This window comes from Ipomoea nil, unplaced genomic scaffold (genome assembly GCF_001879475.1).
Source record: "Ipomoea nil cultivar Tokyo-kokei standard unplaced genomic scaffold, Asagao_1.1 scaffold3065, whole genome shotgun sequence".
Taxonomy (NCBI): domain Eukaryota; kingdom Viridiplantae; phylum Streptophyta; class Magnoliopsida; order Solanales; family Convolvulaceae; genus Ipomoea; species Ipomoea nil.
Window position 1 is genome coordinate 707,920 of NW_017619493.1, and position 18,279 is coordinate 726,198.

General features: G+C 32.2%; 1 protein-coding gene across 1 annotated transcript; it reads left to right on the forward strand.

The window, feature by feature from the left end:
• The first annotated feature begins 8,400 nt into the window (after positions 1-8,400).
• Positions 8,401-16,879, forward strand: LOC109164508 (protein CASP-like). Its single transcript, XM_019313028.1, has 19 exons — positions 8,401-8,707; positions 9,155-9,265; positions 9,453-9,631; positions 9,717-9,866; positions 10,191-10,279; positions 10,433-10,542; positions 10,715-10,809; positions 11,432-11,487; positions 12,531-12,696; positions 13,422-13,514; positions 13,768-13,896; positions 14,125-14,244; positions 14,475-14,555; positions 14,886-14,993; positions 15,126-15,269; positions 15,358-15,459; positions 15,652-15,731; positions 16,323-16,415; positions 16,544-16,879. Exons 1-19 carry the CDS (start codon positions 8,602-8,604, stop codon positions 16,584-16,586), a joined length of 2,055 nt encoding a protein of 684 aa, XP_019168573.1. The 5' UTR covers positions 8,401-8,601; the 3' UTR covers positions 16,587-16,879.
• Positions 16,880-18,279: the final 1,400 nt, after the last annotated feature.

Consider the following 18,279-nt stretch of genomic DNA (forward strand, 5'->3'; position numbering starts at 1 on the left):
ATATATATATATATATATATATATATATATATATATATATATATATATCAGTTTGTGATGAATACGTGTGATTGTTGCAGGGAATTGCATGCAAAAGTGGATTTTTATAACCACTCGGATGATATGAAAGCCCTAAGAAATTAAAGTATCAAAATCTCCCCTAAATGAATTACCTTCATCTACTAATGCATCTACTGTGTATAAGACACATAATTCAATCATAATTTACAGTAATTTTTATAACTTATTGAACCAAAACATAAGATAATGAATCATTTTATATTTTGTGTTTGTTAGGTGTTTTTTATATTTATTTTTAATTCACAGCATGCACACAGTTCACTTAGCATGAACTGATATTTGTATCTTTTTAATTTTTTTTGGTGTAAACTGATATTTGTATTCTGATTGTAACACTTACTATATTTTTTTAATGCACACAGTTCACATAGCTTTCCACTCTTAATTTTTTTACATTGTATTAAAACAACTTAATATACTTACAAACAATGAATATAATCTAACTGACAATCAAACTTCAAACGTCAACACATAAAGAAGTTGAGGGGTTTTATCACATACCTGTAATGCTCTTTAGTAGTAAATAATGTGTAATGAAGCTTCAATAATGATATGATACTAAAATCTACATGTATACAGTAATTAAAAATAGTTTAGTCTCACAGTATGGTTATTGTGAATTTATTCACTACCCTTATTATAAAATCCTTCTATATAATAAAGTCATAGAGCCATGGCCAATACTATGTTGTTTAGCACATATGGTGGTTAAATTTCAATTTTTTTTTGGATTTTAATTCCTTTGTTTGTTCTTTGTGTATTACCAAAAAGTTATTTCGTATATCAAGATCAGATTTGTACATAACGTAAAGCTTTTAAATTGGAAAAGGGTCAAATATGCCCTTGAACTTAAGCTTAAAAGTCAATTAGGCCCCTAAATTTTTTAGAGGTTCAATTACACCTATCAACAATTCATTTAGGTGCAATGAAGCCCAAAAACAAGTTAATGACCTGCTATCACAGGTCATTAAGGTTCAGGCCACCTTCTGGCGAATTTTTCGACAAAAAAAAAAAAAAAAAGGTGACCAGCAACCGACCCAGATTTGCCAAAAATTTCAACGCTCACTTCTTTTGTCGAAAATTTCGCCTATTTGACCCTTTTCACGGGTCATTAAAGTTCGAGGGCCTATTTGACCATTTTCCCCTTTTAAATTGACTCATTGGAAATCGTTCCAAATTAATGCACTAATCTACTACGACACACATCATTAATTACAATTTTTTAAAATATGAAGGTTTAAAATTGAAAGACTAATGCCAAGCACCTTGTGCTCAAATGACATGTAGTAATCTCTCCCATGTGGAAGGTCATGAGATCGAGCCTTAGTGGAAGTGTTGTTGACTCTGTGTGCTTCATTAGGTTGAGGAAATAGGACTAATAAAACACTACTCTTACTATATATAATAGCAAAAATAGTAGGTTGGGAATGCATTCATATGTTCATATGTATTGAAACAACTTAATATACTTACAAACAATGAATATAATCTAACTGACAATCAAACTTCAAACGTCAACACATTGAGGGGTTTTATCACATACCTGTAATGCTCTTTAGTAGTAAATAATGTGTAATGAAGCGGAGTTGAGGGGTTTTATCACATACCTGTAATGCTCTTTAGTAGTAAATAATGTGTAATGAAGCTTCAATAATAATGATATGATACTAAAATCCACCTGTATAATTTAAAACAGTTTAGTCTCACAGTATGATTATTGTGAACTTATCCCTTACCCTTATTATAAAATCCTTCTATATAATAAAGACATAGAGCCATGGCCAATACTACGTCGTTTAGCATATATGGTGGTTAAATTTCAATTTTTTATTTTTGGATTTTAATTCCTTTGTTTGTTCTTTATGTATTACCGAAAGTTATTTTGTATATCAAGATCATATTTGTACATAACGTGAAGCTTTTAAATTGACTCATTGGAAATCGTTCCAAATTAATGCACTAATCGACATAATAGACGGACAGCATTGATTACAATTTTTTAAAATATGAAGGTTTAAAATTAAAAGACTAATGACAAGCACCTTGTGTTCAGATAGCATGTAATGACATCTCTCATGTAGAAGATCATGAAATCAAATCTTAGTAGAGGCGTTATTGACTCTGTGTGCTTCAATACTACAATATGAATAAAATGGTGAATGATAATTGCTTGAAGAACCTTCTTTTGTGGACAACATGCCCAAATAAATTGGAACATAAATGTAAGGTGTTAGGGAAATCCATGGACTCTATATGCAATTTGTTGTGAGTGTCAGTGTGCCTTGCTCATAATATTTACCCATTTTTTTCAGAAATTGAAGGGGGAGCTGGTTGGCACTTGACATGGGTAGTTTGAATCGAACACTCGGAGACGCGCGCGAGGCAGAGAGTTGGATACGCCGAGGGAGGAGAAGCGAAGACTCCGATGATGCGAGACAGAGAAAGACGTTGAGAGAAGTCAAAGGCTTAGAGAGTGTAATAAGTGAGGGCGGCAGAGAAGATGAGTATGGTTAGGTTTCTGTGTGTGTATATTAAAAATTTGTTTTTAAACAAAAGGATACAGATTATTATTTTCCATTTAATTTAGATTAATAATTATTTATTAATAATATGTGTTTAAATTATTTTCTGAATAAAAGTTTAAATTTAAATAAGTATATGATAAAATAATTTTATTTTATTCGAATTTATTATTCATTGTTTATAGGGGTGTTCAAATTTTGGTGAAAGTTCGATTAACCGACCAAATTAAAATATATAGATTAATTGTTCTTCAAGCAAACAAAAACTTTAGTTTGATTAATAATTATTCTTATCATATCAACATAATTATTAAATTACAAAATTATATATATGAATGAATAAAGCTCATCATATTACATTCTTACATATAAAATTTAATAACATTAATTGTTTTTAATGACATTGTATAATTGAATATTTTAAATTTTTAGTTTGTACGCCACTTAAGTATCATACTAATAATTATAATATTTGAACCTACTTTGAATAAATTTTTAATTTTTTGTATATATTTAATTATTTATTTCTTAAGTTATATTTAAATAATTATAATATAAAATAAGTTTATATCTTAAAAATGTTATTTTGTAGATCATTTAAACGCCACATTGATGTTTTTGTATATAAGAAATTTTAATTTCTTAAACAACATCCAATTTCATTAAATGGTTGCAAAGAAACATGAGTATTCATACTTTTCTAATCTTGAAATTTCATGTTGAAATTTTGGAACATTATTTATATTTTCTCATGAGAAAATAAAGAATCTTTTATTTATTGTATATAGTTCGATTTTCTAATTTATTGTATATAGTTTGAATTACTTAAATGTCAAAATTTTCAAATCTCATGTGATATCTTTTTTTAGTGCTACCGACTATGTTATAATGTAGTATCTATTCATAACTATCTCATGTGATATCTAAAAATAATATTATCTTGAATTTTTAGATGAAGATTGTAAAGTTTAGGGGAGAGAGAAAAATTAGTAGAGTTTAGATATGAGGAAAATATAGGATAATGAAATTTTTTTTATTGAATTTAGATAGGTTTATAAACTTTAAATGGGGAGAAAAAATAGAGTTTAAATATAGAGAGAAAACGTTTAAAGTTGTTAGAAAGAAAATTTTGAAATCTTGAGATTGATTGTTCGATTTCAACTATTTATATTTGAGAAGGAAAAGTCTACAATAGTCTTAAAATTAAAAAGTATACAAAAGTTCATAACTTTTTAAATACCACATGAGTTTTTAAGACTCTTTAAAAGTCTTAATCGAATACCACACAATTTTTAAAGACTCTTTAAAAATCTTGATTGAATATCATCTAACTTTTAAAGACACTCTAAAAGTTTGAATTAAAATACCTCCAAACTTTTAAAGTTCATAAAAGTCTTTAAAACTCTATGAAAGTTATGATTAAATACACCCCTTTTAATATATTACAACAAATCCATTCCGTGCATCGCACGGGCGCAAATACTAGTGGAGATAAATAAAATAAAATAAAATAAAAAAATCAATACCCAAGTGGTCTATGAAAGATACACATCAGTATATCGCACAATTTATAAATTGAAGATACTGGAGGATATTATTCTAATATTTAATTATAGGAGGAACACTAGGTGTTATCAGTAATTTCATTGTAAGGATAATATCAGTCCAGATGCGATCATGGAATTTCTGGTTTTACAATATAATAGTGCTCCAATAGCAATGAAGTAATGGACTTCTAGTCCTAAAAATATCCTCATTATCTTCTTTGAGTCTAAATGGTCCTTTATCTATTTCAAGAGATTTGGACAACTGTCAGTGTGATAAGTCAATGATACTTATCTATAAGAATGCATCAAAGATATTTTTCCAAAATAGACTAATTGGTGTATAAAATTCCTTTCAAGGAAATACTCGATGTGCAGGTCGAGATAATATTTGGTTTTCCAAGTCCTTTATTTCCAAAAATCGACTTTAGAACATGAGATAATATCATTAAGCTCTTTATGATGTTTATAACATCAACATATGTTGAGATAATAAATAGATAATTCCATTAGTAGCTCTTTAATAATTATCTAATGTTACATATTCATTTCTACATTTTCCTACTTCAGGAGGAAATTACTCAGTCAAATGTTTTACTATTTCAAGTTTAACTAAAACCTTTGTACTTCAACAACAAATATGTTGTGATTTTTACTTTCTTTCATTTTTAGAGTTACAAATCCATCAAGGATTTTTTCAAATAAACATTAGTGTCTAACGACCTATAATTTTAAGGTCATGACTTTAATAAGCTGCATATATCTAAAATTATCCTGTCAATTATGTAGCGGAACTTTTAATGATTTTCATAATGGGAGAATATATTTGATTAAAATCAATTTAGGGTTTCTGCGTGAACCCTTATGTTACAAACTCGCTTTATATTACACCACCTCATCATTCTTGTTTCTCTTTCATGCAAACAATATTTGTAACCTACAGGGTTAACATGTCAATATAAAAGGAATATATTTATCAGCGAGCTAAGCTATATATATGCCTTAATTGCTCCATTTATACGCTAATCAATCTAGGCACTTCTAGCACCTACCTCTAGATCCAAATTATAATATGAGCAATTTGAAGGAAATTATGTTGTCGACAACTTATAACATTTTTCAAGAATTTCTCCCATATATAAAAGTTCATAGTAATTTTCAAAGTTAACTAGATTATAGTCATTTCCCAAGAATATTTATATCTGGTTGTTCTGCATCCTAGTATTATGATTATTTGGTGCACCTATAATTTTACTAGGTTTTTCTTGTCCTCTGGACGATCGCCTTAAATGTATAACTTTTAAGATGTTTCAAGAGCTCTAAGATTTTTCAAGAGTGACAAAAATTCTTTACTAAATCTAGTTGTTGTGGATTTTTATTTTTCTATACCAATGAATCTCTTGCACTTCTAGCGTCAAGGAGTATCAATAGATATATATGGTCCAATTTGGAGAATGTGGATAGGACCTAGGGCTGTTAGCGAACCGAACATAAACGAACGGATGTTGTTTATGTTCATTTGTTAAGGATTTTGGAGTGTTCGTGTTCGTTTGTTAAGATTTTTGAAAATTTGTTTGCGTTCATTTGTTAAGCTTTCATTAGTGTTTGTTAACGTTCGCGAACACGTTCACGAACGTGTTCGTTAACATTAACGAACATGTTTACGAACATGTTTGTTAACAAGCACGTTCACAAACATGTTCATTTAAACACGTTCGTGAATGCTTAATAGCCAAACATATGAACATGTTCATGATCACAATTCGTTCGTGAACAAGAAATAATCTATGTTCACGAAAAAAACCAAACAAGTAACACAACTACAAAGAGAGTACAAACAAATATTAAACGAACACAAACGAGCTTGTTCGTAAACATTATTAAACGAACACTAAACGAGCTTGTTCGCGAATATTATTAAACGAATACAAATGAGCTTGTTCACGATTTCTTAACAAACGAGTTTACAACTGTTCAAACTATGTTCGTTTATAAACCGAGCTCTAAATTTTGTTTATTAATGTTCGTGTACCTTAATAAATGAACATAAACAAACGCTTACTGAACACGAGTAGTTTACCGAAAGCTTTGTTCGCTACACCCCTAATAGGACCTAGTCACTCTTTTATGAAATAGATTTATTAGGCAGATATGTTTGATTTATTTCTGAACTTTCAATTCAGATTAATTAGTACGTGAATTTAATTTTTGAAGATCAATTCATTTCATGAAACTTTCAGCATTCCATTTAAATTTGATCATATCTCCCCCTAATATATGTCGTGATTGATCTTCATGTAGTCAGCCTATCCATTGCGTTCTTCTCAAGAGCTCAAAATATTTGATACAATAGATGGAGGTTTAGTGATATATTATGGTGGTTATGTAATAGAACGGACTGCGTACATAAGAATAGAAACGCAAATTTGGGAAATGTTTGATTTAAAACCACGTATTAAGCGTAAGGGGAATAAGGATATGCAGTGTGCTGAATTTTTAGAATTAAAGTATCAGTATAAATACTGTATTTCCCCAACAAGCATCCGACAAATTGGATTTTTGAAAAAAATAATGGTCCTAGATAAAAATTTTCTCGGCATTCTATTAGATTTGAACACCAATCTCCCCCTAATGCCGAGAAATGATCTTATAAAAATGTAACACATATTGTTACAAAAAAATTGGTAGTAGGAACCATTATAAAAGGGTGATTTGTGAAAAGTCTTTTGTTCATACTTCAACTTCTCGAGCCTCTACCATTAGGTCTTGTTCCCCCTCTGTTGGTGACGTCTCGGCCACCATTTCATGCAACGTCTCAACCTCCTTCTGCTTTGATGATTCGACCACTTTACCCTTCGACTTCTTAGGTAAAGGTGCCTTAGGAGTTTTCGTTGCTTTCTTCTTGGGCTGAGCTAGTTCTTCCACAATAAGCTTTCTTCCCCAATAGTAATTAAAATGGAGAATTTGATGAAGCAAATTAAGCTTTCTTGATCCAAAAGATCTCACACTATCTAAAATGTTCAAAAAAATCCTCATATGAGAGCTAAAGAATTGCATAATTAATATAGATAAAATTTTCATGATTTTATGATTTCATGAAGCTTTTGCTGCATAAACCTGACTTTAATCCACATATAGATTGCCACGGAGCAACAAGACCAACATTATGTAGAACAAGAATACTTACTTCACTAGAATCGACGCCACTGTAAAACTCTTTCAAGCTTCAAATTGATTCTTTGATGCTGAAGTCACAAACTACATCTAATTGGTCAGCATTTGCTGTGACTTAATTAACCTTGTGGAGTATTGAAGCAAACGTATGAGACAAGGGAGTGGTAGCAATTGGTTGAGCCTCACAAGCCAATATCTTTGATTCCTAAGATATTTAATTGGCATGTATTGCTTGCCTCTTCAATTGATTCCATCACAATAAGTGGTGGCTCCGGCTTAATAACAACAATGTTTATGGCTTAATCCCCTATGTTCTGTCAAATGCACAAAAAGTTTAGTACAATTGCAACTTCATACAAACCAGATTTCAGGATTGATTCCTCCAGAGTTGGGAAAATTGTCAAGCCTTCAAGTGTTTTTTTTTTTCTTTAATTTGGCAAATCAGATTGAAGGTAGTGTCCATCATTGGCTCCCTTTAGCTTAGACCTCTCCCATATACAAGTGAAAAAGATACGCAGGTGCAAGTAATGCATACTCATTCTTCTTACGCTATTCATGTTTGCAACTCATATAACAAAGCCAGCACCTTTAAATTCAATATAATTACTAAAACAACAATCACCTAAAAAAATAATAATATTGTTGATCTATTTTTGATTCAAATATGTTCTTTTTGCAAACTAGCATCAATAACCTAATTGCACAAAAGACACTACTAACAAAAAGAAGCGGACAAACAATGAAGACAAAGACAAAGACAATGACAAACATATCCAAAAACGAATTAATAAAACTTAAAGTAATTTAAACTAAAAGTAATATATATTACCTAATAGCATACCATCTATAATAAGTATTTATATAATTGTTTTTAGAAAAGTGCAAACATTAATTTTAATGGTAACTAATAACTATAATAAACTTTTATGTATAAACGTATAATCTTGCATCGATATATTTTAAATTATATATTTATTTAAATGCAAATATTAGATATTAAATCAGTCGGGCATTAGTATAAAAATTTGTTTACAAATATGATCCAATCATGGGTCATCTAGATCCATTTGTTACCGAACCGGGTCTTGCTGTGTAAACAACCTGAGTTCCGAAGAAACAACGAGAAAGAGATCCCTCATCTAACAGAACACTCATTAGTTTCAAAAATTGCATTCGAACAACCGAACAAACATAATTCTTCATTCCTGCATCACTTTACGCTTATATATACTCATAGGGAGAGACGGTGATCGGAATTCTGAGGTAAAGGCAAATCAGCAATGGAGGCGTCGCAAGGCGGAGGAGGAGGAGGATCAGAGAGGGAGAAGTCCAACTCAACGACCTCTTCAGCTGCTCCGATCGCCGCTGTCGCTACTTTCTGGAAAGGTACTACTGCTTTCTTCGACTTCAGTTGTCAACTGCAATTGTGTAACTATCGTCTTTTGGCGGTAAATTGTGGTAAATTCACTTTGAAGCATTCCTGGATGAAAAAAAATAATTGCATTTTGAACTTCTAAATGTTTATAGAGCATACGCCCAATATATATACTTATATATAGAAATGATGTTTGCTTCTATGAATAGAATGTTGGAATGTTCAAGTTCACAGGGGCAGTTTGGCAATGTAGTACAATGGAAACTATTGGATAATCAGAGATTTATACTGCATTTGCATTCTGTAGATTCATTTGTTAGCAACCAAAAAACAGCATTGGGTAATAGTAAACTCTGTAGTAGATAACAGGTTCTAGTCCAAAAGCACCTGATTTTGTAGTTCTATATTTCATGTTGAACATTAGAGATAAATTTGTTCCAATTTCTGTTTGTTTTTAGACTTTGATTTAGAGAAAGAAAGGACTATACTGGATGAGCAAGGCCTAAGAATTGCTGAAAATCAGGAGAATAGTCAGAAAAACCGTCGAAAGCTTGCGGAGAGCACACGAGGTATTGTTGTAAACTATTCATTTTTATGCTAAGTAATACTCTGTATAATTTAACAACCTGCTTAGAATGCCTCGCTTTGATTCTCCAAATACATAGATGAGTATTCATTTTTAGCTAACCCTGATCGAATAATTTATAGTGTGTGCATTTTCTATTTTTTATTTTTTTTTAATTTGCCTCTTGACAGATTTCAAAAAAGCTTCAAATGAAGAGAAATTGAACTTATTCAACTCTTTACTTAGGGGTTACCAAGAAGAAGTTGATAATCTTACCAAAAGAGCAAAATTTGGGGAAAATGCTTTTCTTAACATATATCAAAAACTTTATGAGGCACCAGATCCTTATCCAGTTATTGCTTCAATTTCTGTAAGTGCAAATTTGGATATACCACGTATAATATATCTCATTTTTTTTCCCCTTTTCTTGATTACAGTGTATTGCATCTATGCAGGAAAAAGATTCGAAATTATCAGAATTGGAGTCTGAGAATCGTAAAATGAAGGTAGAGCTTGAAGAGTTTCGTATGGAGGCAACTCATCTAAAGAACCAACAAGCAACAATAAGGAGGCTTGAAGAGCGTTGCCGCCAATTAGAACAACAGGCCAGTAGTATTTTTCAAACATTTCAGTAATCCAAAGTGTCAATTACTTTTTTGCAGCAACATCTGGGGCCATCTTTATGGTGCATAAATTTTTAGTTCAAATAGATCTAGCATTTTTGCTTGTAAAATTGTTATTTTTGAGCAACTGCTAGATTTAATGTATTGAATTAATGTTTTGAGTAATATCTTGGCTATTAGTTGTAGATTATCATGAGAGTTAAAAATGTCTATTACATTTGCATTTCAAAAAAAATCTACTGCAGTAAAAACTTCATGAATGGAAAAAGTTGGTGCCTGAGGCATGCACTTCTTTTTACTATGCAGATGGAGGAAAAAGTGAAGGAAATCGTGGAGATTAAACAGCGCAGTTTGGCAGAAGAAAACCAGAAAACCTTGGAGGTTTTAAAAGGAAGGTATTTATCCTGTGGAAATATGGTATAGTCAAAAAGAATTCTTGCACTTCCAGGCTTCTGACATTTAGTAACCTCCGAAGAATAAGTAGCTTGAATCATATTTATCCTAGTGTACTATGCATATCATGATTTGTTGCCCTTTTGTTGGTGTAGGGAACAATTATTGCAGGATCAACTACGACAGGCTCAAGAAAGTGTTTCTAACATGCAAAAATTGCATGAACTTGCCCAGAGCCAGTTGTTTGAAGTTCGTGCTCAGTCAGGTCCTACACTGATCTTGATAACAAATCTTGCTTGATGCATAGAGTTGTCAAATATTGTCATCCTCATCTTGTAGAGGTTTCTAGAAGTTTGATAGAAAGTGTTTTACTAGCTATGCACATTATGGTTAACTTTATTTGTGTTCTCTTTTCCAATCTTATCTTATTATTATAGAGGAAGAGGGAGCAGCAAAACAATCAGAAGTCAATCTCTTAATGGATGAAGTTGAACGGGCTCAAGCTCGCCTTCTCAGTCTTGAGAGAGAAAAGGTGTGTTGTTCAAAATGCTTACTAATATAAGAGGATTGGAGTAGCCTTTAACTTCTCACTTCTTGTCTATCAGTTGCATGATCGTCACTTGTATTTAATGTTTGTTTTTAAATTGAGATGATTTTCTGTATTTTGCTGGGTTGAACCCTGCCTCCAAGCTCAAGAGACAGAAACTTTGCTTTAGTTTTGAATGAAAACATTTTCACTTGAGTAACATATGAAACATTTTTACTTGATAGAGTGGAAAATCACAGGTGAAAAAGTGGTTTCATTCTTCTTTGACATCAACCAACCCTTTCTGATGTGTATATTAGTTGGAAATTATTAGTGAATTTTGTGTGCATTTACTATTGTTAAAATCACTGAGTTGAAACTACGTTGTTTGCATATTAAATTTGAGAACTTGTTCTCTGTGTCTGTTTGTGGGTTGAATGTAAAGAGTTCATTTAAAATTCTTTCAGAAAGTCACTCTTTCTCCTCCTGCAGCTGTTTTGTGCATTCGAACATGATCAATGAGACAATGACTATTTAGTTAATACACTCTTGGTTGCTTTTATTTATTTATTTATTTATTTTTTATATGAATGTCTTTAATTCTTTAAACCTTTTGAGTTTCATTTAGGGATTGCTGCGTTCCCAGTTACAGTCAGCAAATGAAGATAATGGTGACGGGAAAAGGTGAGTTTCTTGGTATCCTTTGTTGCAGTTTGTTTACTTGGTAGTTAAAATGTCTGGTTCTATATAGGGTTTGTGAAATTCAATGATGTGCTGATGCCTTTTATAATTTTTATTCTATAGCTTAATTACACGCACACATGCACACATATTTATATTTACGGATTTTCAATTGGGCTTTTGTTTTTTGTTTTTTTTTTTTTTTTGTTATTTTGTTTTGTTTTTTGTTTTTTTGTTTTTTTGTTTTTTTTTTGTTTTTTTTTTTTTTTTTTTTGTGTTCTGAAGGAGTTTCTTTGTCATTGTTCTATTACTTTCAATGTTTAAAGGACATCTTCCCCTCCACACGTATTTGAGGTAGCCCATGAATGAAGAAACTAGAAGAAGGTTTGGGTAAAGAAGAGGAAGAAAGTGTTTATGAATTATGAGTTCAAACTCTAGGTTCATCTGAATGGATAAGTGGGGCAACCATGTCCAAAGGTGGTTCATAATTTAGCTGTATTGCCAGCAATATATCTTTAGCAATTGTTTCGGTTCAGAGAGAATTAATGCTAGAAGTTCACATTATATTCATATCTTGCTCTCTATGATGTAAAGAAAAGCATATTTTGAGGAATGAGTTGGAACAACTTCAGGTATTACAAAAGCTGATGGCAAGTGGAATGAATTATTTTCTTTAACATAGGAGTTCTGAAAAATGAAAATCTCTTGATCTGTGAAACCAAAAACTTGTGAGCTATTCATTTCCACATGGTATCTGCTCTATTTTATTATTAGTGTATACCAGATTAGGAAGACTTGTGAGCTTGAGCTTGGGCCTACTCATAACTTCAAAGTTTCCATTCTTTACCTGAATAGAGTGAACTAGGAAATTATATCACGTGTTCATTTCATAAAGTAGTTTAATGCATGCGATTATTCATGACTAGATGCACCACAGCATCTGTCACATTTTCTATATTTAGTTATTTCTCTTGCTCTTCTTTTGAGCTTTGCTGGATGGGTTTGCAGGACTGATCACTCTTAACTTCTCTGTGCTGTGGTTTCAGTGATAATTTGGATGGAAATAGCATCCTTGAGAACTCTCTTAGTGCCAAGGTGAAGTTAGTCTCTGAATTAAATGCGGAACTACATAATCTGGAGAACACCTTATCAAATGAGCGAGAACAACACATGAGTGAGATGAAGAAGCTAAATGCTCTTCTTCATGAAAAGGTACTCATTTTCTGTTAGTCCTGATCCACCGGTTACTATGCTGGAGTACGATTGTGCTCCTGCGTTGCAGGGTTGGAAATGTTAGGTTTAGTAGTCCATGCATGTGGACATGAATTTCTCCTAAATATGAACCTATGTTTTCCAAGTCACAAATGAAGTAACATCACCATTGCACCAAGGCTCATATGCGATATTTATAAATGCATCTATGTTGAGGCATATATACAAATAAACGCTAAACACATTTCGGTAAATACAAATAAATGTCATATAGATGTACATGATTGTGAAGAAAGAAAAGATAGATTAAGATTTATAGGCTTGTAAGTTTGAGTTTATAGCATTTCATGTGTCCATTTTCACCATGTCCCTTCAACAATCAATGTTGAGAGTTTTAGTAAAAAAGCACGGGGTCAATTTTGTAATTATTGCAAACTTTCAAGTTTGCAATATTTATAAAACTAACCCCTCCTCTTTAGTCTTTTCCCCTTATTTTTCAGCAACCCTCAACCGTTGATCTACCCAAATGGTTGGATCATATCAGTCCTCAACTGCTATGGGTGTTTATCCTGGCATGTCTAGTAAGTGGGTTCAATGTTGACAACTATTTCAGTTTGTTCTCTGTTTCTCTATAGGGAATGCTCCAATTTTGTGTTTGAATTGGTTTTTGTATTTGAGATATGCTTTCATTTTCATAATATATTTTGCTTGCTTATAACCTACAGGACGTCTCTCTAGAGGAAATGAAGAAGGAACTTCAAACAAGACCAACAGAAAAGTTAGTAGATGACTTGAGAAAGAAAGTTAAAATTTTACAGGTTAGACTTTTAGTTCAGTCATTTATCTGTTTTTAGATTCCCATGGTAATGAGAAGAATTTGTGAAAACAAATCATGAAGAATTTGTGAGGTCTTATCCACAGTTTTGTCTGGTTACTTCAATCTCTACCTGATCTCACTTCTCTAGCTCTTTCACTCATTTCTACTCTTTAATTTGTGTATTTGAATTGGATATTGCACAATTGCATCACTGGTATATGCCCTATTCTGATATCTGAAAGTTCTATATATAGGCAGTTGGCTACAACTCCATTGAGGCAGAAGATTGGGATGCTGCTACAACTGGAGAAGAGATGAGTAAGCTTGAGTCATTACTTCTTGACAAGAACCGGAAAGTGGAGCATGAGCTGACACAGTTAAAGGTATGTTACCTCCAACTTCCTTATCAGTAGTAGTTCCTTATCCCCCTTCCAACTGTTAGCTTGGTGTTGCCATACATGCAACAAGCAATATGACATACTTATTTAGGTTTTAACCGACTCATACCTCGTTGCATTTTGATGAACATACATCTTGTTGTAAAATTCTATAGCTAATACTCAGAAATTTGATTGTGAATGGTTTTTTAATTAATCTTTTACTACTTTCAGGTCAAACTTTCAGAAAAGACTTCTATGTTGGAATTAGCTGAAGCTAAAACTGATGCACTAACTGCAAAGGTCAGCGAACAGCAACGACTGATTCAGAAGCTAGAGGATGATATACTGAAGGTCTGTGCAGTTACTACGTAAATTTGAGCATTCTCTGAAAGTAGTTAAGTTGTGTTTTTGTCTTAAGAGGTTTGGTCATGCTGCAGAAATGAGCTCTTTTATATTTAAACTTGTCTGAGTTAGAATTGTATCCATTACTATATGAATAATTAGTGGATTTTAAAATGCTGATATTGATCTATTTGCTCTCTCCTTTTCACAATTAACCCTACTTTCCATTGCTGATGCAGGGGTACAGTTCTAGAGAGAAAAAGAGTACAATCTTTGAGGAGTGGGATCTATCAGAGTCTGGAGGAACTGAGCAATCTGGCGTAAATCTGCATCTTTTTCTTGCTTCCTCACATTTTTGTTCTTATTTGCAATATAAAAGAAAAAGAAAATAACTGTTTAAAATGTTTGAAATGAAGTGAAGTCTATGGTTTCATAAAAGATACATTGCTGCAATCAAATAATATGCATAATCAAAAGAAAATAATTTGCTATTGAGCTCAGGCATCTTATACTCAACTCTATTTGTGTGCCATGCCATCTCCAAATTAATATGTATTAAAGAAATGCTTCCACCTCAGTGTATGTTAAGTCTCTTGTTGTATCCCAAATCTTGTTATTGTTTGCAAATTGAGCTTTCTTTCCTCACATAGGATGCAGCCCAAAAACGTAGTCCTCCAGACCAAGATCAAAGCTCAATGCTTAAGGTGATTTGCAACCAACGTGATCGCTTCCGGGCACGATTACGGGAGACTGAAGAGGTTTAACCTATATCTATATCTATATCTAACTTAAAAGAGAATTCGTTGTTTATATTATATCACTCTTGTCTTTCCTCTTTCAATGAGATGCACAATTGAATTATTATTTTTCTTCAATTCTTGTTTCACTAGGAAATAAGGCAACTGAAGGAGAAGATTGGGATTTTGACGACAGAACTTGAAAAATCAAAAGCTGACAATGTCAAACTTTACGAAAAGATACGCTTTATCCAGGATTACAACTCCGAGAGAGTTATTTCAAGAGGATCAAAGAAGGTTGATTTGTATCAACTTTAACTGTTATTTCCATAGCTCACTTCCAACTTTCCAAGATCTCACTCAAATGTCACCTCATCATTTTCAGTATGCAGAAGATTTAGAAAGTGGTTTCAGCTCTGATGTGGAATCCAAGTACAAGAAGTTGTACGAGGATGACATAAATCCATTTGCTGCATTCTCAAAGAAGGTTTGTCTTCTTTTTATATCAATCTCTTCTTTCCTACAAAAAAAAGTTTTTCCCTTTCAATTTTTAGTATTGTTGTTCCCCTTCATAACCATTCACCTTATCTGTACACCCACCCCCCTTTCAACCTCTTTTGTCCAAGTCTTCAATGGGTCATGGATCAGCCACTTATGGAATCTTCTATTTCTCAAACAGGAAAGAGAACAGAGATACAAGGAGTTGGGTTTGAGAGAGAAAATTACTCTTAGTAGTGGGCGTTTCCTTCTTGGTAACAAGTAAGCTTCCATAGTATTCCATATTGTAACCTGTGTATAGATTATAGTAACCTATACAAGGATTTGCATTGTAGGACTAAGTTGCTCATTCACAGAATCACAGGGCATAGCACATATGTGGCTTTGGGTAAGGTAGCACGTGTAAATTAAGAACTAAAATTATTTTCTTTATGAGCTTAACCTAATAGCATTCTACAATGTGCTTATCTTGTTCCATCTTAACTAAAATTGAGCAAATCTGCTGTTAGTCAATAGCTAGAAACTAGAATACCTAGATGTAAGAAGTTGATAGCAATAGTTGCAGACAATATATGGCTCTAGTATCATGTGTGTGAATTTATTTTCCATGCACCCAATATACATCTACCTGCTTGCAAATAATCCTTCAGGAAGATCATCACCTAATATACATATACACCCAATTTACTGTTTTCTTGTTCCATAGAACATTTAGTGCATTTTTAATACTCTGTATTTAACAACCCTGAGGTTGTGGACTATCTTTTATTAGAGTAAAATTATCATGTCTAGCAACCTTCACAGATTTACTGTATTCATGTGGGTGAAATGAAGCAAAAGTTGATCTTGCAGATATGCTCGAAGCTTTGCGTTCTTCTACACCATAGGATTGCACATTCTAGTATTCACCTGCCTATACAGGATGTCAGCACTGAGCCACATCAGGTAACAATATTTTAAAGACAATTTCTGTCTGTGAATGATTTTTATTGGTTTCTTCAATTCATTCCAATTATCTTATCCATGAGGCAGTTGCTCATCACCTTGAATCTATGTTTTTTTTGTATCGGCAGCAATGTTCCTGAGGATAAGATGGTCAATCTTCCTCATCCATAGAAGTTCCTATGAACACATCAGTTTTCTTGTTCCTCTGACCCTCCAGGCCTCCAAATTGATGGAAATATGCAAGTACTTCACATAGTGCAAACATATGTTTTCAGGGAGTTGACTTCACTGTACAGACATATTTATGTTGTTTTAGTCACTTGTAGACAGTAATACCTAGCTGACTCATCTTGCTTTGGAATGGAAGGACATGCACAACATATTTTGAAAATGTTTTTATGTTTCTATGGGGTGGTATAGTACGATATAATCCGTGGTTGTACACAAAGGAATTTACTCATATATACTTGATTTGTCATTTTAAAATCACTTCATTAATTTAAAACTAAAAATAAATTAAATATACCAAATTTAGTTATCAACTACAGTAATATTGGGTGTTGCTTCAATTGTTGTCCTGAGTAGTTATAACACTTTATAAATAGTGGCGTAGGTTTTTGGTTTTTTTTTTTTTTTTTTTTTTTTTTTTTTAAACAATAGTGGGGTAGTTAATAATAATAATAATAATAATAATAATAATAATAATAATAATAATAAGAGCGAATATCAATTTTGGTCCCACGAGTATTAATAAAATTACAATTTAGGTCTACATGTTTAATTTTTACAAATTTTCATTTACGACTATTGTTTTAGTACTAATTTTCATTCAAGACTATTACTTTACTACCAAAATTCATTACGCCGGTCACCCCTCCATTTAACACATGTCAAAATCTAAAAGGGGTGACCGGAGAGATGAATTTTGGCACTAAAATAATAGTAGTGATGAAAATTGGAATTTGTACTAAAACAATAGTCGTGGATGAAAATTAATATGAATTAATCAATTAAACATGCATACCAAACATGTCATTTTGCTAATACTCATGGGACTAAAATTGATATTTTCTCTAATAACAATAATAATAAGAGAAAATTGTACTTTTCGTCCCTAAGTTATATGATAATTATAAAATTCGTCCCTAAATGTTGGTCATACTCATATTTTGTTCCTAAGATATCATTGACGTTGCACTTTTCGTCCCTTTAGTAATAAAACATTAGGGACAAAATTTGCAATTTTAGTATAATTCAGGGATGAAAAGTGAGCACGAAAGGAAGAAAAGTGCAACACAATAATAACTTAGGGATGAAAAGTGAGCATGACCAACACTCGGGAAGAAATTTTACAATTACCATATAATTTATGGACGAAAAATGTATTTTTTCCCACCACCATCACCGCCACCGTCACCGCCATAAATAATTTAAATACACACACACATAAAAGTCAAAGTGCTCACCGTTTCTTCTCGTTCCCCGAAAGTAATATAACTCGAGAACTCAACTATATTACTGTAATTCATTTTATCTTAGGAGGCTGATGCTACAATACTTCTAACACCCTCGAGAGGTAGCGAATTAGTTTTAAGGAGAATGTGCGGTACACGTTACTTGAATTTCCTTTTTCCATTCTTTCGTTGGGATTATTTACAATAAATTCGAATCCCTTCGATTATATATATATATATATATATATATATATATATATATATATATATATATATATATATATATATATATAGAGAGAGAGAGAGAGAGAGAGAGAGAGAGAGAGAAATAGGTTCATGTGCGGTGGACAGTTTCAGGTGCGATTGTGCGGTTAAAAGTTAAAACAGAGCAATTGATTCTACTTAAATCA

What these genes read in the sequence shown, in the direction of transcription:
- LOC109164508 (XM_019313028.1), top strand. Translation starts at nt 8,602, where the DNA reads ATGGAGGCGTCGCAAGGCGGAGGAGGAGGAGGATCAGAGAGGGAGAAG. An exon ending in GAGGAACTGAGCAATCTGGC is followed by an intron (nt 14,556 to 14,885) that starts GTAAATCTGCAT and finishes TTCCTCACATAG; the next exon opens with GATGCAGCCCAAAAACGTAG. An exon ending in GATTACGGGAGACTGAAGAG is followed by an intron (nt 14,994 to 15,125) that starts GTTTAACCTATA and finishes TTGTTTCACTAG; the next exon opens with GAAATAAGGCAACTGAAGGA.